This window comes from Antechinus flavipes, chromosome 6, assembly GCF_016432865.1.
Source record: "Antechinus flavipes isolate AdamAnt ecotype Samford, QLD, Australia chromosome 6, AdamAnt_v2, whole genome shotgun sequence".
Classification (NCBI taxonomy): domain Eukaryota; kingdom Metazoa; phylum Chordata; class Mammalia; order Dasyuromorphia; family Dasyuridae; genus Antechinus; species Antechinus flavipes.
Window position 1 is genome coordinate 260055603 of NC_067403.1, and position 22406 is coordinate 260078008.

The 22406-nt window shown below is 59.3% G+C and overlaps 1 protein-coding gene across 5 annotated transcripts in view; it reads right to left on the reverse strand.

The window, feature by feature from the left end:
* The window catches only part of SHANK2 (SH3 and multiple ankyrin repeat domains 2), a 483554-nt gene that overhangs the window by 8046 nt on the left and 453102 nt on the right, over positions 1–22406 (reverse strand). For 2 of the 5 annotated variants that reach the window (XM_051965791.1, XM_051965796.1), the window contains 4 exons: positions 18321–18451; positions 12484–12595; positions 11523–11543; positions 6514–8884 (listed from right to left, as the gene is read on the reverse strand). In XM_051965791.1, coding sequence (XP_051821751.1) covers positions 6514–8884; positions 11523–11543; positions 12484–12595; positions 18321–18451 — 2635 coding nt within the window. Of the gene's footprint in view, positions 1–6513; positions 8885–11335; positions 11462–11522; positions 11544–12483; positions 12596–18320; positions 18452–22406 lie in introns of all 5 variants that reach the window. The other 3 variants (XM_051965795.1, XM_051965794.1, XM_051965793.1) reach the window with 3 other exon arrangements.

Genomic DNA, 22406 nt, shown 5'->3' on the forward strand with positions numbered 1-22406 from the left:
GGACATCCGAGGGTGACGGACCCGGGGCCAGCCCAGGGGCCTCCTACTAAATGTCAGAGGGCGACAGACCTGGGCTCAGGAGATGCAGGTTCCCCGCCTGTTAGCGGTGTGACCGTGACCTCTCTGAACCTCGTTCCTTCTCCATAAAATGGGATTATTATCGCAGCCATGTCTAGCTCCTGGGAAAGTATTTGGGCAAGGGCTGGGTCGGGGCTCTCTAAGGGCATCTAGCCTGACCCTGGATGGAACAGAAGCCATGATAATTTAGGCCAAGGGATGGGTGACCCTTCAAGTTCAGACAGGGAAATAGCAGGAGAGGCTGGGCCCCTCCGAGTGCGATGGAACGGCCAAGGTCCTCCGGGGGCCCCCAGGCACCGGCTCGCTCGCTTCGGGGGCCGGCAGTGGGCCTGGTATTGGTCTGGGGTCAGGAAGACGGTCACTTAGCGGGGTCTGAGCCCCAACTCCCTCATCCCCGCAGGGCCCACCCATGGGGGCCTCCTGAACGGGGTCTCTGAGGCGCCTTCCCCAGAGCGAGGAAGCGACTAGAAGCCGCGCTCAGGGACGGAGTGCCAGGAGGCAGGCTCGGGGAGTTCCGCCCGGGGAGGAGGGAGCCGCCTGGGCAGCCAGGCCTCCGTGGGCCCGATGGGCAGAGGATGGACGGAGGCGGCGGCCCCCGCAGGCCCCACTTACGTGTAGTCAGCACGACCCTCTTCTGCTTCCGGCCACCGCGAGAGCAAATGAAAAAAATGACAAAATGGAATGGCAAAATGAATTACAAAGGAAGACAAACTCCCGATGAGATGAGATGAAATGCGATGAGCGAGCCCGGCCCTGGCAGGGCAGACATTTACTCAGCTCAAGAGCTGGCAGGGACCCAGCCCACCCCCCACGGCACTGAAGGTAAACCGAGGCTCAGGCCTGACTCCAGAGGGAGCTGAGGCTTTCACCACGGCCCCACACGGCCTCCCCAGCACAGGGAGGGTCACAGACTGGCCCAGACAGCTGAGAACAGGAGCCCAGTTTTCCTGCCTTATTGGCCCAGGGTACAGGGCACCGAGAGACCCATGCTGAAGGCGTCTCCCTGCTGGGTAATTCAGACTATTTATAAAAAGTGTTTAGTGTGGTACCTGGCACCTGAGGAGCTTAATAAGTGCTGATTCCACCTCCAGCATGGGAGGAGCTTAATAAGTGCGGATTCTGCCTCCAGCATGGGAGGAGCTTAGTAAGTGCGGATTCAGCCTTCCCTTTCCAGTGAGCCTCCAACAGGGGAAGAGCTTAATAAGTGCGGATTCTGCCTCCAGCATGGGAAGAGCTTAATAAGTGCTGATTCCTTCCTCCCCTTTCCCGTGAGCCTCCTGTATGGGAGGAGCCTCCTCCCACCCTTGCCCCCTGGATCTCTAGGGAAGGTTCCCCTGGGCCTGCCTTTCCCCCCACCTCCAAGGCCCCACTCAGAGGCTCGTCCTGCTGGCTGAAAAAGCCCCTAGTGGAACCAAACCCAAGCCCAGCACCCCCAAAGTCATAAGAGCCCCAGATCCCCCGGGTTGCACCCATCATTAGGTTGGCTCCCAGGCCCGGCACCCCGGTATTCTCCTCCCTCCCCATCTTCTGTAAGCAGTCGGAAAGGGGACACGGACCCGCGAATGAGATGGAAAGAGGGAGAAACAGCTCCGGGGACCCTGCGGTCTCTGTCCGTCCCTCACAGACGTTCTCCTTCTGTCCAACAGCGGGCCCAGGAGGGAAAACGCTCGGAGAGGCAGGTGAGACGGCTGGCACGGCTCGGCAAGAACAGGGGCCGGACGCCGCCTCTGCCCCAGAGCCACGGGCGCCGCGCTCTCCCTTCCAGGCCAGATGAAGGCCCGGCCCCTCTGCTCTGAGGAGGGGGCGTTCTCCCGTCCCAAGGGGGCAGGCCTGGGCATGTTGTCCACGTTCTCCCTGAGCTCCGTCGGGCTCCCCCGACACAATCCAGGCCCTTCCAGCGTTGTGTGGCCCTCCCGTGAGCTCGTCTGCACCGATGCTCACCACGCGACTCTCCCTGTTTCTCCGTGGTCTCCGTGTTCCCAAAGCAGCTCGAAGGCTCCGCGCCCCGGTCTTGGGGCCTGGCGGCTGTGGGACCCTCCTGGGAGCCTCCCTTTGGACAGGACCGGGAAGCCTTGTTGCCGCCTCCGGCTCATGGGGGAAACGCCATCTTTTGCCCTGATTACCTTTAGCGGCCGGGGGCGCTTCCTTGCCCAGCCCACAGCCGCTCATGAGGCAGGAGGCGCGGAGACCCAGACCCGCCGTCAGAAACGGGGCGAGCCCCTGAATGGACTTGGCCGGAATCGCAGGCCCCGGAGGTTGGGGGCCGGCTCTCCTGACCCCGACTTCCCTGCTCTTCCCCGGAGCCCGTGCAGAACGGAGATGGGGTCAGGGGCCGGAGCCGCCCCCCGGGGCGACAAAAGCTCCTGGGCCCGGCCAGAGCTGCCCCGGTCTGAGCTTCCAGGCCAGAGTCCGTCTGCTCTGTACCGGGAGAGGCCCTGACCCCTCCGCAGCCTTGTCTGCCCAACGGGCGCGAGGGAATTGCCCGGGCCGGGCGGCGTGGACGCGGTCTCCAGAATTCTGAGGAAGGGACCGGTTTGTCTCGAATCCAAGACCGTCGTTCCGTGGTTTAACAGCCCGGGCTGGGCGAAGGGGCAGCGAAGGGGCCGTCCCTCAGAACCAGGGCTTCTCAGAGCGGGAAGCCCCCAGAGGCGGCCCATGCCGACTGCCCACCCCCGCGGCCCCCGGCCATCCAGCCTCGGCCGTGACAGGGAGGTCACCGCCCCCTTTCTGAGCTAACGAGGAGCCTGGGAGCTGAGGTCGGGCCGGACGGCAGAACCGCGGGAGCGCGGCGCCCAGGGGCCCAGGTGTGCGAGCGCCTCAGCAGGCGGGCAAAGGGAGACCCAGCAAAGGAACAGCTTCCTGCCGGTCAGCGGGGGACTCAAAGGGAGGCAACGACGGGCCCCGGGCGGCGCCGTGGGGGGCTCATCCTCCAAGCTTTAAATCACCGCAGACGCCCACCTCCCGGTGACCCTGGGCAAGCTTCCCCCCCACCCCCGACTGCCTCAGCTTCCTCATCTGCAAAGTGGGCTGGAGAAGGGGCCGGCCGGCGTCTGCCCCAGGAGGGATCACGGAGAGCGGGACACACTGACACCGGGCCGGAGTCCGAGGGCAGAGGCTGGGGCCTCGGGGCTTAGCTGATGGCGTCAGAGCCGAATTTAGGGCTCTCCCTTTGGAGGCAGGGAGACCAGGGAGGAGACCAGGGAGGAGACCCCTGCAATCATCCGAAGGGAGGGGATGAGGTCCTGCCCAGAGTGGAGGCCGAGGGAGTGGGAGGAGGGGGGGGAGGACGGGGCAGAGCCTGGGAGCCGGGGAGGCTGGGGGAGGGCAGGAAGCCTGGCAGGGCTGGGAGGGAAGATGGCGAGCTCCGCTTGGGAAGTGTTTATTTCCAGGCTCCCACGGGCCCCTCACGAAGACATCCCGCCAGCAGCCGGGAAGCGGGATTTGGGGGAGACGCTGCCTGGACATGGGGATCTGACGGTGGGATCAGCCAATCTGGCCCCAGCCACTAGCTGGCCAAACCCACGGCTGCCTCAGTTTCCTCATCTGCACAATGGGGACGCTCCTCGTCCTCCCTCTCGGAGTTCATGTGAGGATCACATTAGGTAACGGTTGTAGAATGCTTATGAACCTTACAAGGCCCCTCCTCTCCCTGCCCCCAACGTTAACTACGGAACTCCAGAGAGCTGCCGTCTCCGGGCTCTGACGCTTTTCCGGGGCCGTGGTCCCTCTCCCCCCCCATCCCATGGGTGCCTTGTGCACAGTGGGGCGCCCTCTCCTCCTGGCCCAGAACATGCTCAAGCACCTGGTGTGGGGCACTGGGGGCGCTCGGGAGCACTCTGGGAGCTGGTGACGCTCGGGAGCACTCTGGGCGCTGGGGGCGCTCGGGAGCACTCTGGGCGCTGGGGGCGCTCGGGAGCACTCTGGGCGCTGGGGGCGCTCGGGAGCACTCTGGGCGCTGGGGGCGCTCGGGAGCACTCTGGGCGCTGGGGGCGCTCGGGAGCACTCTGGGCGCTGGGGGCGCTCAGGAGCACTCTGGGAGCTGGTGACGCTCGGGAGCACTCTGAGAGCTGGGGGCGCTCGGGAGCACTCTGGGAGCTGGGGGTGCTTGGGAGCACACATTTCTGACAGCGGGGGCCGTTTCGGAGCCGCCCTGGGAGGTGTGAGCCCCTCACTGGGGAAATGGCTGGTGCAGGGGTAGACGCCAGGCCCGGACTCAGCAGGCTCGAGTTCTAAGGAGACCAGAAGTCCCTTTTCTCCTTTGTAGAAGGGGGATAACAGCACCTCCCCCCAGAACGGGGGGTGGCGGCCCCTTGCTAAGGCCCGTGGGACCCTGACCTCCAGATCCACGTTCCCGAGGGGGAGCGGGTCAGGGCCTGGGGCCACATCACGGGTGTGGAACGTCCCCGCGGGCGCCTGGAGAAAGTGGGAACGGCCGGGGGAGCTTCTGCGCCGAGAACTCTGGGACGCTGGTGCGGAAGGGTCCTGACCTCAAGCTTTAAGCTGCCTCTCCCCTTCCTCCTCTCGCCCCCACCCCGTGTCTCCCTCTCCCTTTCTCTGTCTCACTTTGTCCCCCCCTCCCCCGTCTCTGTTTCTGTCTCTCTGGGCCACCCTGTCAGACGCCCTCACCTTCCAGCCCGGGGGGGGGGAGACACACGGACTCCTCCCTGCCTCTCGGGCTTTTCTTCCCTTGGTCACTTGGCCGGGCCCCTCTGGGGACGGGGACTCAGGGTGGGTCCTTCTCTCCGAACGCTCGGGCTCCATTAAAACACTTCCTTTCCTGACCCTTCACCTGGAGGCCCTGCCCCCTCACAGCCGAGGGAGCCGAGGCCGGGACGGCTTGTCCAGACACAGGCGCAGGGGGTGGCCGAGCCCAGGCCTCCCTCCTCCTTCCGGCTTCCCCTCAAGGGTCGGACGTTTGCTGGACGGGGGCGCAGACTCCGCGGGACAGGGAGACGCTCGGGGACCCGGACACGACACCCCCTCCAGGCCAGGGTCACCCGGGCACAAAAGCGCCCGGACGCACGCGGGCAGGTCTGCAGCATGGGAGCCCCTCCCCCCCCATGCCCGCCGGCCCAGACGGCTCGGCTGCTCCAGGAGAATCGGGCTTCGGCCTCGTCCCGTCAGCCAGGCCTGGAGCCCGGTCTCTGGTCCCTGATGGCCGCTGGGCCCAGAGGAGGAGGGGCCCAAGGCGCACTGGGCTGGCCGTACCGCGGCCCTATTATGGGCCCTGCCTGGAGCTCTGGCGCACTCTGTCCGACAGGGGCCTGGGAAAGGTGCTGCTGTCAGCAAGGCTCGGGGTCCCTGAGCCCTCGGGCTCTCGTGGGCCACCACAGGCTGTCATTATGGACCAGGGGCTGTTCCCATGGACCAAGGGCTGTCATTATGGATCACGGGCTGTCGTTATGGACCACGGGCTGTCGTTATGGACCACGGGCTGTCGTTATGGACCACAGGTGTCATTATGGACCACGGGCTGTCATTATGGACCACGGGCTGTCGTGATGGACCACGGGCTGTTCCCATGGACCACGGGCTGTCGTTATGGACCACGGGCTGTCGTGATGGACCACGGGCTGTCGTTATGGACCACGGGCTGTCATTATGGACCACGGGCTGTCGTGATGGACCACGGGCTGTCGTTATGGACCACGGGCTGTCATTATGGACCACGGGCTGTTCCCATGGACCACGGGCTATCATTATGGACCATGGGCTATCGTTATGGACCACGGGCTGTTCCCATGGACCACGGGCTGTCATTATGGACCACGGGCTGTTCCCATGGACCACGGGCTATCATTATGGACCATGGGCTGTCGTTATGGACCACGGGCTGTTCCCATGGACCACGGGCTGTTCCCATGGACCACGGGCTGTTCCCATGGACCACGGGCTGTTCCCATGGACCACGGGCTATCATTATGGACCACGGGCTGTTCCCATGGACAGGTAGATTTTCCTCCGTATCCCCCACTCCGTACACTGCTCCGTGAGGGAGCAGGCCCTGAATAACCTGAGCGAGGGGCGGGTCTCTGGGAACGGGGCCTGCCTCCCTTGGAGCCTCTTCCGCTACGGGTGGCCCGGCTCAATCCGAGACAAATCTGCGAATCGGCCTCCCCGCGCTCTCCCTCGCACCGCGTCTGTCCCTTTCTCTCGCGGGGCCGGCCCTTCCTGCGGCGAAGTGCACGTGGCCCTGGGCCAGACCGGGGGACGGCCCTGAGCCCCCGAATTTCTGGACCACGAGGCTGCTGCCTTTCCCTTCTCACCTGTGACCCCTGGTCTGTGCGCAGACCCAGGGCAGACCTCCCTGGCAGAAAGCCCCGGCCGCCGGGGTCGAGAAGGGGAGTCCCTGGACTTTCGGGGACCGCCCCAGACCGGGTCTTGGGGACCGTCCGGCCGTGGCCCAGCCCCGGGTGAGGCCCCCCCGGCACCTACCTCGTACTGAGGCTGGCGGTTTTGGTTCCGGTCGGCGAATCCAATCCTTCCCCGGGTTTCGTGGATTTCTCTCGGTTCATTTGCTGCAGGATTGAATTCAATTCGCTAATGACGTTCGCCTTGGGGCCTGAGAGAATGGGGCTTTTGACCTCGGGGATGTCCCCCCAGAGCTTGGAGGTCCTTTGCTGGAGGGCCTTGGCGGTCCCCGCGGGCGGCAGGGGCGGGGCCTGCGCGGGCAGGGGCAGCGCGAAGCCGTCGGCGCCCTCCTCCGCCAGGGCCTCTCTGTGGGGCGCGTTGCTTTTGGTGATCACGGGCTTCATTTTTGGCTTCGGAGGCACGGGGGGCTTGTCGACCATAAACGCCTGCCCATCTGCATAGACCGTGCACGTGTCCAGGGGCTCCCCGCCCTCCGAGGACAGGGTGGAGATGCTGGACACGGTGGAGATAGTGCTGGTGGTCTCGAGGTGGTGGTCGCTGCTGCTCCGGCTGTCCACCTCCTCGATCCCGGAGTCGGCCACGTTGTCGAAGCTCTCGGGGGGCGGCAGGAACGAGGCCGGCAGACAGTTTGAGAGGCCCGCCGGCTTCTTCCCGTCCACGGAGTTGGCGGGCGGGCCGGGGGCGAGGGTGGGGGACGGGGGGGAGTCTTTCCTCGGCTTCCCCGGCTCCGGGGGAGGGGGGGTGGGCGCGGCCCGATCGTCAGGGATATCAAAACTGTTTGCAAACTCGAGGGGCGGAGGCAACGGTTCCGTAAAAATAAAATCTTCGTCGAGATCCACGGAGGCCAGCGGAGGGGGCGGGATCCGGAAGGGCAAGACCACGGGCTCGTCCACGGAGCCCGCCGCCGCCATCGCCTTGGCGGGGCCGGCGACCTGTAAAGCACCTTCGGTTTCGGGAACGCTCTCGGGCGCCGCCGGGGGGGAGCTCCCGGGCTCGGCGCCGCCGTCGGCCTTCTCCTCTTCCTCCTCGGGGGAGTCCTCGGCCTTGGCGGCGTCCACGGTGTGCACCATGAGCAGGCCGGCCGTCTTCTGCTGGGAGGTGTCCACGATGCTGATGAGCATGTTCTTCTTCTCGTCGCCCCTCCTGTCCTTGTCCAGCTCGTACTTGTTCTCCGTCTCCTGCCTCCGCAGCGGGCCCCGCGCGCCCGGCCGGCCCACCGAGGGGAAGGCCGGCTCCATGCCGGGACGCATTTTGGTGTCGATGTACAGCGGCTTGTTCAGGTCCGCCTTGGGCGCCTCCCCCTTGCCGCCCCCCTGCTGAGTCTCCTTCAGGGCTCGGTCCCGGGCTGAGAGGGCCAGAGCCAGCGGGGAGTTGGGGTCCAGAAGCCTCCCGGTGAGGGGGTGGACGTAGTTCTCGGGGCCCGCCGCGCTCCCGCCCTTGGCGGCCGGCACCGCGCTGTTCTCGGGACCTTTGGCTTTGGGGACCGAGTTCAAGGTCCTCGCGCCGCCCGGGTCGCTCTGACTCCCGGCCTCGCCGCCGCCCAGGTGGTCCTCGGGCTCCCCCGGCGTGGGCGACGGCGGCTGGCCCAGGCCGTCCTCGCCGCCGAACACCTCGTCCTCCGGGAACTTGGAAGGCCTGGCCCTGGGCACGGGCGGCCCCGGGCCCAGCCCCACGTCCTCATCCCCCAGGTCCGTGGAGAGGAAGGCCGGGGAGTTCCTCCGGGCCTCGAGCCTCTTCTCCCTGTCCCGCACGGCCCCGGCGATGGCCGCGGCGAAGGGGCTGCTGACGCCCAGGCTGTCGTCCGGCCGCAGCTGCCCGGGGGGCTCGCCGGCCTGCGCGTCGATCTCCATGCTGCTCCCCTGGCTGCTCTTGCCGCTGCTGCTCGTGGACGGCTCCTTGACGATGATGGTGGGGATGGGGATGGAGCAGGTCTTCTCGGGGCTGTCCTCCACGTTGGACTGCTTCACCAGCATCCCCTTCCTCCGGGCCGGCTTGGCGGGGACGTACACGGCCTTGCTCGCGATCTTGCCCACCTCCGAGTAGGGGTTCTCCGGCATCTGGCCCCGCTTGGCCCGGAAGTTGGCCTGGGCGGCGGCGTTGCGGCCGTAGAGGTCCTCCGAGTCCAGGGAGTAGCGGTCCAGCTCCCGCCTGTAGTACAGGCCCTTCTCCCGCATCACCGTGCCGATGGTCTCCGGCCGAGGGGAGGGGGACACCTTGGGGACCGAATTCTGATTGAAGGGGGGCTTGATGGTCCCGTAGGCTCTGGCCGTCGGGGACTTGGGAGAATTGTAGGCGGTGGGGGAGGGCGGCGGCGGCGAAGGAGGCAGGGACTGCGGCGGAGGAGGGATGTCTTCGGAGGTGTCGGGCATGGAGAGGCTTCTGGTGAACTTGAGCATGGGGGGGGCCAGGAACTGGCGCTCTTCCTCCGTTATTCCTGGAAACAGAAGAAGGGAGACCCCCGTTAGTCACCGAAGGGAGCCCGGGCGGGTCACTGAACCGCTGCACAGGCGGCTGTCCGGTCACCTCGACAGCGACAACATGCACAAGACACACGCACACAGAGCAGGGCGCTGGCCGGTGACTGGGCGTCTCTGGGTCCGGAGAGAAAGAAATCTCTCGTGTGGGACGTGTAGGAAGAGGGCAGGAGGGATGTGTGGTGTCAGACAGGGAGCTGAGCCTTCGGGGGCCGTGGAACAGGAGCCCAACTGGGCCTTCGGGGGCCGCGGGACAGGGCCCTAACTTAGCCTTCAGTGGCCATGGGACAGGGCCCTAACTCACCTTCGGGGGCCATGGGACAGGGCCCTAACTCGCCTTCGGGGGCCATGGGACAGGGCCCTAACTCGCCTTCGGGGGCCATGGGACAGGGGCCCAACTGGGCCTTCGGGGGCCGCGGGACAGCTCTCTAACTCGGCCTTCGGGGGCCATGGGACAGCTCCCTAACTCGCCTTCAGGGGCCATGGGACAGCTCCCTAACTCGGCCTTTGGCGGCCATGGGACAGCTCCCTAACTTGGCCTTCGGGGGCCATGGGACAGGGCCCTAACTCAGCCTTCGGGGGCCGCGGGACAGGGCCCTAACTCGGCCTTTGGTGGCCATGGGACAGGGCCCTAACTCAGCCTTCAGGGGCCATGGGACAGGGCCCTAACTCAGCCTTTGGCAGCCATGGGACAGCTCCCTAACTCGGCCTTTGGCGGCCATGGGACAGGGCCCTAACTCGCCTTCGGGGGCCATGGGACAGCTCCCTAATTCGCCTTCGGGGGCCATGGGACAGCTCCCTAACTCGGCCTTCGGAGGCCGTGGGACAGGGCCCTAACTCGGCCTTTGGCAGCCATGGGACAGCTCCCTAACTTCGCCTTCGGGGGCCATGGGACAGCTCCCTAACTCGGCCTTCAGGGGCCATGGGACAGGGCCCTAACTCGGCCTTTGGCAGCCATGGGACAGCTCCCTAACTCGGCCTTCGGGGGCCATGGGACAGCTCCCTAACTCGGCCTTCGGGGGCCATGGGACAGCTCCCTAACTCGGCCTTTGGGGGCCGCGGGACAGGGCCCTAACTCGGCCTTTGGCAGCCATGGGACAGGGCCCTAACTCGGCCTTCGGGGGCCATGGGACAGCTCCCTAACTCGGCCTTCGGGGGCCATGGGACAGCTCCCTAACTCAGCCTTTGGGGGCCGCGGGACAGGGCCCTAACTCGGCCTTCGGGGGCCATGGGACAGGGCCCTAACTCAGCCTTCAGGGGCCATGGGACAGGGCCCTAACTCAGCCTTTGGCAGCCATGGGACAGCTCCCTAACTCGGCCTTTGGCGGCCATGGGACAGGGCCCTAACTCGCCTTCGGGGGCCATGGGACAGCTCCCTAATTCGCCTTCGGGGGCCATGGGACAGCTCCTAACTCGGCCTTCGGAGGCCGTGGGACAGGGCCCTAACTCGGCCTTTGGCAGCCATGGGACAGCTCCCTAACTTGGCCTTCGGGGGCCATGGGACAGCTCCCTAACTCGGCCTTCAGGGGCCATGGGACAGGCCCTAACTCGGCCTTTGGCAGCCATGGGACAGCTCCCTAACTCGGCCTTCGGGGGCCATGGGACAGGGCCCTAACTCGGCCTTCGGGGGCCATGGGACAGCTCCCAACTCGGCCTTCGGGGGCCGTGGGACAGATTCCTAACTCGGCCTTTGGCAGCTACCTCAGGGCTGAGCCCAATAAAGACTGGCTGGCTTTTGTTCTGGTCATGGGGGGAGTGTGTCAGGCTCAGTGGAAGGTTCTGCTTTCTGCCTGGACAGAACTTTGGGCCTCATGGACACAACTCTTGGCTGCTGAACTGACCAGTCACAGACAGAGTTTGGGATGATTCTCCCCTCTCCCCCTCCCCAATGAGCTTTGGGTTCAGAGCCATGGGTCTGCAGCTTACTGTCTAATACACTATCACCACAATTGGCGGCATCCCAGGGGCCACTTGAGCTTCCTCGGGGCCCAGTGAAGCTGTGCCAGTGTGGGGAGGGCTGGGGTTGGGCCAGAATTTAATAATCTTTCGCACTTATGCAAGAAAGCTGCTAATTGGCCACAAGGGGTCTTTCCCAACATGCCCAAGTGTTTCCCAACTTAAGAATGAATCGCAGCAGTTCGTGTGGCCTGGGGGCTGGAAGATTTCTTCGCACTCATCCAAAAACCAAGAAAAACAATGAGAACGGAACACGGGTGAAAAGCAGGCAGACAGAACACACACCGATGGACGCAGAGGACCGTCTCGTGACGGCGGGACGCATGCAAGTTTCCAGAGGGAGCCGAATGAGAGCGTTTTGGTAAAAGAAACTCCTCCGATGAACTAATCATTGGTTGAGATTAAAAAAACAACAACAACTTTCATTCGATAAGGGTATTCTCAATGGGACGTACTCCTTGGGGAAAGCATCCTGGGCATCACCAAGGCTTTGGGGACGGCCGGGGGCTCAGAGTCGCCACTGGCTCCGGGCGCGTTGGCCAACGGTTGGGTTTCCAAGGAGCCGCCATTGACGAATACACCTTATGGAGCAAAGGGTGTTACATTGAAATTACAGATTTTAGACCAGAGAGAGGCACTAACCTGAGAGAAAGATTCTGCTGTCTGACAAGAGGAAATCAGTGGTTATTAACTGGGTTAGGTACCGATCGTCCACCGGGGCCCTAGTGGTCACACTACACTCACGCCCATGACCGGCTGGGCGGCACGGCCCGCCTGAACCCCAGCCCGCTAACAGACAAGCCACATGCTAACAGGAGAAATGCAGAAAACACTTCTTGATGATCGGGTCTCAAAGCGACAGAGCAAAGCACCCCCTGCCCCCCAAACACAGAGCAGTGTCCCTGGGATGGCAGAGTGGGCTCCGCAGGCACACATGGGCACAGCTTCCCCTAAAGTCGCCCAGACACTGACCAAGGGGACTTTTGTGCGTTAAATGAATTCCGGACTATCCAGGAAAAGGGCTGAGTCCGAATGAGAAAGCTGATCTTTCTTTCTCTGGGAAGGACAATGGGGCTCCAGATGACGCCTGTCCCAGAGAAAAGGCTCCGACGGGCGCAGTTTGAACCCAAGTCTCCGCCTTGAGCCAGAGCAGAGGACGCTCTGGCACGCCTTGGACCCAGGAGGGCCCAGGAGAGATTCCCTCTACTTCGGGGAAAGGGCCGGGACCTTGGAAGGGGAAGCGAGGGCCTGACAGCAGCATGTGGCCACCGAGTCCCGCCACCTTAGGAAAACGCTTGCCCAAGATGTCTTTTGTTTATGGGATCGGTTTAGACAGAAAAGGTGTAGCACAAGCAGGAACGCTCCAAACTGGGTCAGATGAGCCTGGAGGGCTGGGAGGACTGGAAGCCTGGGCTCGGGGGGGAGAGGGAAGCCTGGGCTCTGGGGCGATGGGCAGGGCAGGCTGCTGGGGAGAGGGAAGAAGGCCGCCCAGGGCCTGGGGCACCCTGGGGTTTGCTTGGTGGCTGGCTGCCTCCTCCCACCTGGGTGCTCCCCCTGGGGCAGGGATGGGGGCTGCTTCTCAAGGGCATGACCACAGCCTTACCTATTGATTTCTGCCTTCTCATCGTACCTCGAGGGATGCCCAGGAACGGGGCCTTTGGACTTCCCGGGACCGTGGGGGTCATCACAGCGATTCCTTGCCGCTCGTAAATGGACTGTAAAGCAAAGAGCAAACGGGTTAGGTTCCAGGGTTCCTTGGGCTGGGCAGGAAGGGAAAGAGGAGCATGGTCCTGGGCTGACCGGCCCGGGTCTGTGTTCTGAGGGCCCCCGTAGGATCGGAGCTTAGTTGTGGGACCCCAGCCTCTCCGAGCTGGAAGGCGAGGTTTCTCCTCTTCAAACGAGGATGGGGAATCCCAGTGGTAGAGTGGGGGGGCTTCTCCTGAACCTCAAGGGCTTAACCCCTCCTTATCCATTCATTCCATACATTCCCTGAGCACCATCTGGGGTTAGGAGCCTGGGCCAGGGACCTGAGCTTCCCCTTTGGACAAAGTGTTTCCAAAGGTGCCAGAGGGGAGGAGACCCTGGCGAGACATCATCCCTACTGAGACTCTGGTCTTATGTGGAGGCAAAAACAATGACCCAGACAGGACCATCCCTCTCATGTCATCTCCTGCCAACAGGGACACCCTCGAGCTCTACGGAAAATGTTCTGCTCTCGGTGTTTGGTACAAGTGACTGGGGCTGCTGCCAGCCTCCGGGCCCGCTGGCAGCTGTCCTTCCTTCTCATTCACCTCGGCACAGAAGGAACATGGTGCCCATATTCAAATTTATTGGTGATTTCCCTCCTAATAACACTCCAAAGCAAGAAAGGCAGTAAAAATCAGAGCCAATAAATCTGGGCCCCGGGATGGGTGGAATGAGTTATGCCCTTATCTTATCTGATGGGAAGAGGAGGGAAAGGAGGGGAATATGGCATCTGGCAGCATAACTCATTCTGGATAGGGAGGGGCCGAGCTCAAGTGCTTCTATGCTACTGAGAGACAGATGAATGCTGCCAGTGGCTTGTAAATTCTGCAGTTGGGAGCGTATCCCTGACTGCCCTGCCCTAGTTACAGTTCTGATGCCAGGTGTTTCCTATGCTCTTTTTTTTTTCAGATAAAAAAACCCCTGAGGAGCCATAAAGGGATGAAGCTCTAGGTCTTGAGATGGGATTTGAACTTAGTCCTCTTGCTTTCCCGTCTGGCCCTCTTTCTTTCTTTCTTTTTTTATTATAGCTTTTTTATTTACAAATTATATGCATGGGTAATTTTACAGTATTGACAATTGCCAAACCTTTTGTTCCAACTTTTTCCCTCCTTCCCCCCACCCCCTCCCCTAGATGGCAGGTTGACCAATACATGTTAAATATATTAAAGTATAAATTAAATACAATATAAGTATACATGTCCATACAGTTATTTTGCTGTACAAAAAGAGTCGGACTTTGAAATAGTGTACTATTAGCCTGTGAAGGAAATAAAAAATGCAGGTGGACAAAAATAGAGGGATTGGGAATTCTATGTAGTGGTTCCTAGTCATCTCCCAGAGTTCTTTCCCTGGGCTCAGTTCATTACTGCTCTATTGGAACCGATTCAGATCCTCTTATTTCTAGAGATGGTCACGTCCATCAGAATGGATCATCATATAGTATTGTTGTTGAAGTACATAATGATCTCCTGGTCCTGCTCATTTCACTCAGCATCAGTTCATGTAAGTCTCTCCAAGCCTCTCTGTATTCATCCTGCTGGTCATTCCTTGCAGAACAATAATATTCCATAACGTTCATATACCACAATTTGTTCAGCCATTCTCCAGTTGATGGGCATCTATTCATTTTCCAGCTTCTAGCCACTACAAACAGGGCTGCCACAAACATTTTGGCACATGCAGGTCCCTTTCCCTTCTTTAGTATCTCTTTGGGGTATAAGCCCAGTAGAAACACTGCTGGGTCAAAGGGGATGCACAGTTTGATAACTTTTTGAGCATAGTTCCAAATCGCTCTCCAGAATGGCTGGATGTGTTCACAATTCCACCAACAATGGGTCATTGTCCCAGTTTTCCCACATCCCCTCCAACATTCCGCATTATCTTTCTCTGTCATTCTAGCCAATCTAAGAGGAATGTAGTGGTATCTCAGAGTTGTCTTAATTTGCATTTCTCTGATTAATAATGACTTGGAGCAGCTTTTCATATGGCTAGAAGTAATTTCAATTTCTTCGTCATAAAATTCTCTGTTCATATCCTTTGACCATTTATCAGTTCGTCTGGCCCTCTTTGAACACTGCCACATTAGTTCTTTCTGCTGAGGAAACCAGGTTTAAATGACTCGTTTTTTTGGAAGTTGGCTTCGACTCCACTTTGAGTTGGTTTCATGAATGAACGAATAGAAAATAGAATAGAAAACAGAAGAGAAGAAAGAATATAGAATATAGACTCCAGCCAGTCATAGTTGGGGAGGTCTCGAGCGTGTTCTCCTGGGTCACTGCTCTCCAAGACTTGAGTTTACTCTAGACTTTCTCACTGTTAGGTGGGTGAGCACAGATAAGTCAATGCAGCTCTCTGTGCCTTATTTATTGCAAATGTCGGGTTGTGGGCCCTAAGACTCACTACCAGTAAAGATTTCAGGGCTCCCTGAACCCTCTTATTTTGTATGTGAGAAAGCCAAAAACCAGGGAAAGGAACAGGAGTTCCTTGAAGGTTACACGGCCAGAAATTTCATATTGGAATTCCAATATGGCGACAGGGATTTTGAGCTTTACGGTTTGTGGAGCTTAGTTTGGCCCCTGAATTTGGTCGCTTCAGCCCTGCAGCACTCACCACCCTGACTGCCTTTCCCCCATTGCTTCCGTGCTCATGAACCCCGAAGCAACTCCACCATGTGTATCCTCTGCTCCCTTTCTGCTACAGTTCAACGCCCCTGGAGGAAGCCAGACCATTCACCAGAGTGAACGGATCCACTACACATTCATCCTGGCTGGGTCTTCCCTGATGCCTGGACCTGGCAAGCCTTTCCTTCCCTTCTTGTCGCTCTCCTCAGCAACTGTGTCCAACCACTTCTCCTTGAAAGTCTCCTAACACCTCCCCTGTTACTTTGCCTTTGTCTCCTGTGGTGCTGAGGAAACTGAGGCCTTCTGCTATGATCTCTCCTCCTCCCTTATTTTATACTCCTTTCCATAAAGAAATCAGAGATCCATGGTCCTGTATTTTTTTAAATTTCACAATTGCATTTCAATATAATAATAATTATTTTTTTTTATAATTCGTATATCCATGACTCTGAGCAGGGCCCCAGTCTATTACTTTACATTGGACTTGCCTGGCCCAAAGCCCCAAAGTCAGGATTTCCACTACCTCCAACTCTCTCTCCCTTTGTTTCCATCTTTGCCTCTCTCCTAGGATAGCTTCCCAATTGCCATCGCCTTCATCCCTCTGTGACTCACAGGGCATGGAAAGAGACCTGGATTTTAAGTCATGGGGTATGGACTCGAGTTCGGGCTCTGACACTCACTGTATGGGCGATGTATCTCCCAAAGCCTGTTTCCTCGACTATAAAATGAGACTGTTGGATTGGAGCACTTCCTCCATTTCTAAGTCTGCAATCTCTCCTTACCTGGGGTTTCCCCCCCCCTCCCTGGAAAAAGTGATCCTACCATCCCCTCAAGCTGCTGGCCTTTAGCTCTTTTCCCTTTGACCCTCCAGATCACAGAAGGAATCCTCCACACCAGATCTCCTCCGTTTCCTCACCTCCTATTCATTTTTCAGTCCCCTGGAGTCTGGATTTCAGTCATCACTCAGATGAAGAGTTACCAGCGGGCTCTGAGGCTAAACCCAGTGGTGATTTCTTAGTTCTCTCCCTCCTTAACCTCTCCGTAGCCAGACACCGTGCCCCCTCCTCTCTCGGACGCTTTTTGCAATAATCGATCCATGAACACCGGGGAATTGCAGGCGTCTCTTCTCATTCTCTCGGACTTCTCCTCAGTCTCCTTAGTTGGGCCTTCATCCAGGCCCCCACGTGAGACTTTATTCCGGTCCATTTTGTCCTCACCTGGACACCCTCTCGGTAAGAGATCTCCTTAGCTCCCATGGGTGCAAGATTACTAAGCTGCAGATGACTCCCAACTCTCCCTTGCTAACTTGCTTTTTCCTCCTGAACGCTGCGGTGGAATCATTAGTTGCCTGCTGGGCTATATTCCCTTGGGTGTCCTGGCCAATCGCAAAAGCAGAACTCATTATCTTTCTTGGCAAACCTACCCTTTCTCCAGACTCGCCTGTTTCTACTGAGGCCCCCTTCTTCCCAGCCCCCGATTTCTGACTTCAGCTCTCCTTGGCCCCAAATCTAAAATCACTTGTTAGGCTTCTGTCGTTTCTACCTTCTCAAGGTGTGCCCGGGCCCGTCTTCCACTTAACTCATCCCCCCTCCTGGGGACTCCTCGCATAACTTCCTGACTGGGTTCCCTGTTTTTCATCTCCCCGTCTTTCACTCATCCTCACTCCATACAGCTGCAGAAAATATTCCCGAGACACAGGTCCCTCCCCACTCAAGAAACATCAGTGGATCCCTACTATTTTCAGAATAGGTCTGGGAAAATCTACATTTATAGACTCATCTCTTATGGTTCCGCTAGACAAACTTCTTTCCGGTCAAGTTAGATGCCTGGTTATTTCTCCAGACGCTTTTCTCCCGGGCTCTAGGTGTGGGAACAAGCCATTCCCTATTCCCCCAAGTCTCGCCTCTCCTGCTCAGAGACTCTCTCTTCGTCCAGACGCCTTCCCAGACGTTTCCCGGGCATCTATGTGATCGTCCCCCACACCTGTGACTATCGGGGTGCGCTGTAAGCCTCTTGAGGGGATGAGAAGTGGGTTTGTTTTTTTCAGCACCTAGGTCAGCGCCGGACAGCGCCCTCTCCTGGTTGACTTGCTACCTCCTTGGAGGGCCCAGCCGGCTTTCTCATTAAATGGTGTCGTCTCAGAGTCCCCAGGAGAGCCCGCTTCCGATCCAGCAGATTTCCCTCTGACCCCTTCGGGATTTCTTCAGCACTGACAGCTTTGCTTTGACCGGTGCAGAGCTCATGGTGAGGTTGCTGCTCTGGGCCCGATTTTCCTCAGGCTGAAGGAGCTGAGGTTCAGAGGCCCAAAGTCAACCAGCTAATGAGCGGCCGAGCTGACTTTGAACCTGGTTCTGACTCACCAGGTCTGCTGGCTTCCTTTCCGGAGGGTAGAGGGGGGTGAGAACCCCAACTCCCAACACAAACAACACTGTCACTCACACGCTCACACTCACACTCACACGCTCACACATGCTCACACTCACACACACACACACATACACTCACACACTCTCTCACACACACACTCATATTCTCTCTCTCACACACTCACATACACACACTCTAACACACTCATACACACACTCACACACACTCACATACACACACACTCACACATACACTCACTCACACTCACACACATACTCTCTCACACACTCATACACACACACACACTCACACTCACATACACACACACACTCTAACACACTCATACACACACTCACACTCACATACACACACACTCACACTCTCACACACACACTCACACACACTCACACACTCTCTCACACACACACTCTCACACACACACACTCACATTCTCTCTCACACACTCTCTCTCACACACACACTCACATACACTCACACTCTCACACACACTCACACTCTCTCTCACTCACACACACTCTAACACACACTCACATACACACACACTCACATACACACTCTAACACACTCATACACACACACTCACACTCTCTCTCACACACACTCACACACCACACACATACACACACACACACACACACACACACACACACACACACACGGCCTCGGGACCCTTCCCCCCACTCACGTTCATGTCCGCCACGGACGGGAAGCACCTGCTGGTCGGCCGCTGCTTGATGGTCGCCACTCTCGACTCCACGGTCACGTTTTCTGCCGTCCTCGATGGCTTGGCAGCCGGAACGACCTCGTCGACTTTATCTGCAACAGAGCAAACGTCGCTCTCAATGAAGGAAACCGGCGCGGTCCCAGCCCGCCCCCCAGCGGGACGTCGGGTCTCCCGAGGCTGAGGGAGAGACCGCGTCATCCAATGCCAAAGGTCGCCTTTCGCATTTTCACAAGGCCAGAGGTCAGCCCCGGGGTGGGGGTGCAAGGCAAGGGCAGCCGCCGCCGCCGCCCGCATGCATGCTGGGAGCGCTAAGCCTGCATGCAGCCAAGTTACTTAGGGTCACTCGAAAAACCATCCTCTTCTTCAAACCTTCAAAATGTGAAGGGTGAAAATCTACACAGAAATGGAAAGAAAACCTTTAGCGGGGGCCCCGGGGCCGGGGGAGGACGGCCGAGAGGCGTTCAGCGCCCAGGGACGGTGGCGACGGGCGGGCGCTGCCCTTGGCCTGGCGCTCCCTTTCAAAGTCTCCCCAAAGGGGCTGAACTCGGACAGGCCAGGCCAGAAGGTGGCTCTTGGGTACAGAGACTGGCCGGCTTATCTGTTTCCCGGCTTACAGCCCCAGAGAGGTGCCCGGGCACCTTGCCCGGGGTCCCACGGCCCTTAGGGGCCAGAGGCAGAATTTGAACTCGTGTCTTTTGGGCTTGGAGCTCTCTCTCCATTCCCGGGATCTCAAAGGTGTTAGATCCGACTTCAGTGTGTTTTCATTTTTGTTTTTAAATTCAGGGATGATGCTTGAGTGAGCATCCGGTACAAGAGTGAAATAAGGCACACAAGGAACAGGAACAGTTCTAGGTCTCTGAAATAAGTCAGAAAGTCATAGGGTTCTAGAAGGGGCCTGGAAGTCATCTTGATCAACCTCCTTTTTAGTCAAGGAAACTGAGGCTCAGTGAAGTTTAAGTGACTTGGGCAAAGTCATACCCGGGACACAGGAACAGTCAGAATTCAAACCCAGGCCCCAAGTTCCACATCCAGCTGGTGCCCTGGCACATCAGGGCGGCTCCCCCACAGCCACCTCTGCCCCCGCCCCTGGCCAGCAAGGTTCCAGCCTTCGTGGCCCTTCCCAGGAGGCTTAATGACTTGTCTTGGGGTTGTGTGTGTGTGTGTGTATGATTGTGTGTGTGAGAGAGAGAGAGAGAGGATGTGAGTGTGAGAGAGTGTGAGTGTGTGTGAGAGAGAGGGTTGTGAGTGTGTGAAAGAACTGTGCACAGAAACGAGCAAGTAATCCATTGGTCAGTGATTAAGCATTTGGTTCTTTGTTGAAGAAGGATGATCCATATTTCTTTCAGCCAAGCACACACACTCACACACACACACAATCACACTCACACACAATCACATTCACTCACACACACACAATCATACTCACTCATACATACACTCACACTCACACACACACAATCACACTCACTCACATACACAATCACACTCACACTCACACCACAATCGCACTCACTCACATACAATCACACACACACTCACTCACTCACACTCACACTCACACAATCACACATACGACCCCAAGACAAGCCATCCAACCTACTGTAGAGAAGTGGGAGGGCCTGAAGGCTGCCTTCTGCCTGCCTCCCCATCCCGGGAGCCAGAGCCAACAGCACTTATTCTCACCGAAGGCACAGCCGGACTAGTTGCCTTCTCATTTTCCTAAGGATGTCACGGTCAGGAATTGGGGCTGTCCGTCTGGGGCTGATGGACCAGAATTTGGGGAGACTCATACAAGTGTTTCTGCCTCTGGATCTGAGACCCCCAGAGATTGGCTTTGTTGGGGGGCCCGGCCGCCACGGGAGGACGTGCGCTTGGCCGGGTGCTGGGGGGCCGGGTCATGAGAGGTCGGCCCCTGCCTCCGAGCGGCTTCCGGCCACCCCCGCCCCAAGACCGGGCCAAGGTTTTAGGTTTGCTCCGGGTCTAGGTGGCCCATCCAAGCAATAACGGCTTATTGTGTGGGACCTTGGCCTGCCAGGGGGCCAGACCGATGGCCCTAAAAGATGGGGAGCAAGAAAGAAACCCCTGGTGACCCTAGAAGAGGAAGTTGAGGTCACAGAGTCACGGGGAACGACCATTTGATGGACACACAAACACAGCACGTTCCTGGCACAGAGACACACACTGAGACACGCGGACATCCAGAAGGCACCAAAGCAACGCCAGGGACTCCCCAGACCCACCCTGGGGAGCCGCTGGGAAAGGCTGAAGACCCCGCCTTAATTGTGGGCTCGGAGGGGGCGAGGGCCTGGCTGCTGGTGCGCTCTCCGGACGCAACGAAGGGGGCAGCAACAACAACAATGATAAAAGCTGGGCTCGGCGCACTCCCTGTAAGGGTTACCAAGCGCTTTTGGGGTTTGATCCATTTTGAGCTTCGTGGTGGCGGTGGGAGGTGGATGCTGTTACTGCTACGCCCATTTCAGAGATGAGGAAACTGGCCAAGGACGGCCATGGAGGTGGAGGGGGGTCTGAGGCAGCCTGGAACTCGGGTCTCCTGATCCCCAGACCACCCCCCATCTCCTCTGCCAGACTCTGCTTGATTGGAGTCCCAGAATTACAAGCGGAAGCTGTTTGAGAGGCCCGACCCTCTTGTTTTGCAGAGAAGGAAATGGAGGAACAGAGAGGAAAGGGGCTCACTCAGCACGATACTGACAGAGCATTGATTAGACACCAGATCTCCTGATCCCAAGGCCAGAGCTTCTCAAGCCAACAAGCATTCATTAGACACCAGCTGTATGCAAGACACTGGGTGAGGCGTTGGGCCCCTGCCCCCAAGAAGCTTACAGTCCACTGCAGGGAAATGGGTCCACAACAGGCAAGTATACCACAGACTGGAGGGGGAGGAGGAGGGCCGGGGAAGAGTCCATGGAGGCAGCGGCTCCAAGGTCAGAGAAAGAGGGATTCGAGGAGGAGGGGGAAGGCTTTCAAAGGCACCGAGGTTGCAGACGAACGCTGAGCTTGGGGAAGAGCTGGCTCGGGCAGGAATGCCGAGTTTGTGGGGGAGACAAAAATGAAATATTGGGAAGGTGAGTGGGAGCCGGATCGTGGGGGGCTTTAAACACCAGGACCAAGAGTGTTCACTTCTTCTGGAGGCGGCCGAGAGGCGGTGAGGGCTCTGGGGCCGGGCCCTTTGGAGGGAGGGTCACACTTCTGCTCCGGGGAGCTGGCTCTGGAGCCGCAGGGAACACTGGAGTGCAGAGAGACTAAAGCATGGAGACCGGTGAGAAAGATGGCAACCGGGAGAATGGAGGGGGTGGGGGAGAGGGGAGGGACAGGACTGGCCGGGAGGAAGGAGACGTCAGGAGGAGGTGCGGCCGCCGCCCGCCTCTTCCTCGGGCTGGTTCAGAAGCCCATCTGGGGGCTCCAGCCGGTGACCCCCGGGCCAGCACCTGAGGGCCGCGTCTGGGGAAGCCCCTTGCCGGGCTCTCGGGGAACGGCCGCCTGGATGGTGGGGACAGATCAGCCGCTGTCAGTGCCTCAGCCAGCTGCCAGCACGTGCTGCGGTGGGACCAGCCCTTCCGGAGTGCACGGGCCGGGGCCGCGGCGGGGCTCCGATCCCACAGAGGCGGGACTTGGCGGAGAAGGCCACGGGGGACTTCGCTGGGTTCGAGCTCCTGGGGAAGGAGGAGCCCCCCGTGCACGAGATGTCCCCAGAGGCCTTCATTAACCAGACCGCGCGATCTCCAGTCGTCCCCGGTAAGGAGAACCTGTGACTGCAGGGGCCATTCCATGCTGCGGCGGGCCGGGGGCTTGGGCAGGGCTGAGAGGGAACCTTGGGCACGGAGCACGAAAGCAAGAGTGAAAGCTCTCGGTCACAGATTATCCGGTAGACTCAACTCCCTGAGAACAGAGATTCCGTATCCTTAGCGCCCAACACTGGCATATGGCAGATCCCTAATTCTAACGACTGCTTCTCGAAGAGGAATCGCCGCGTGTCGGAGCTAGAAGGGACCCGGGAGCTTTAAAGCCCAAATGCGCTCCGGCCGCCTT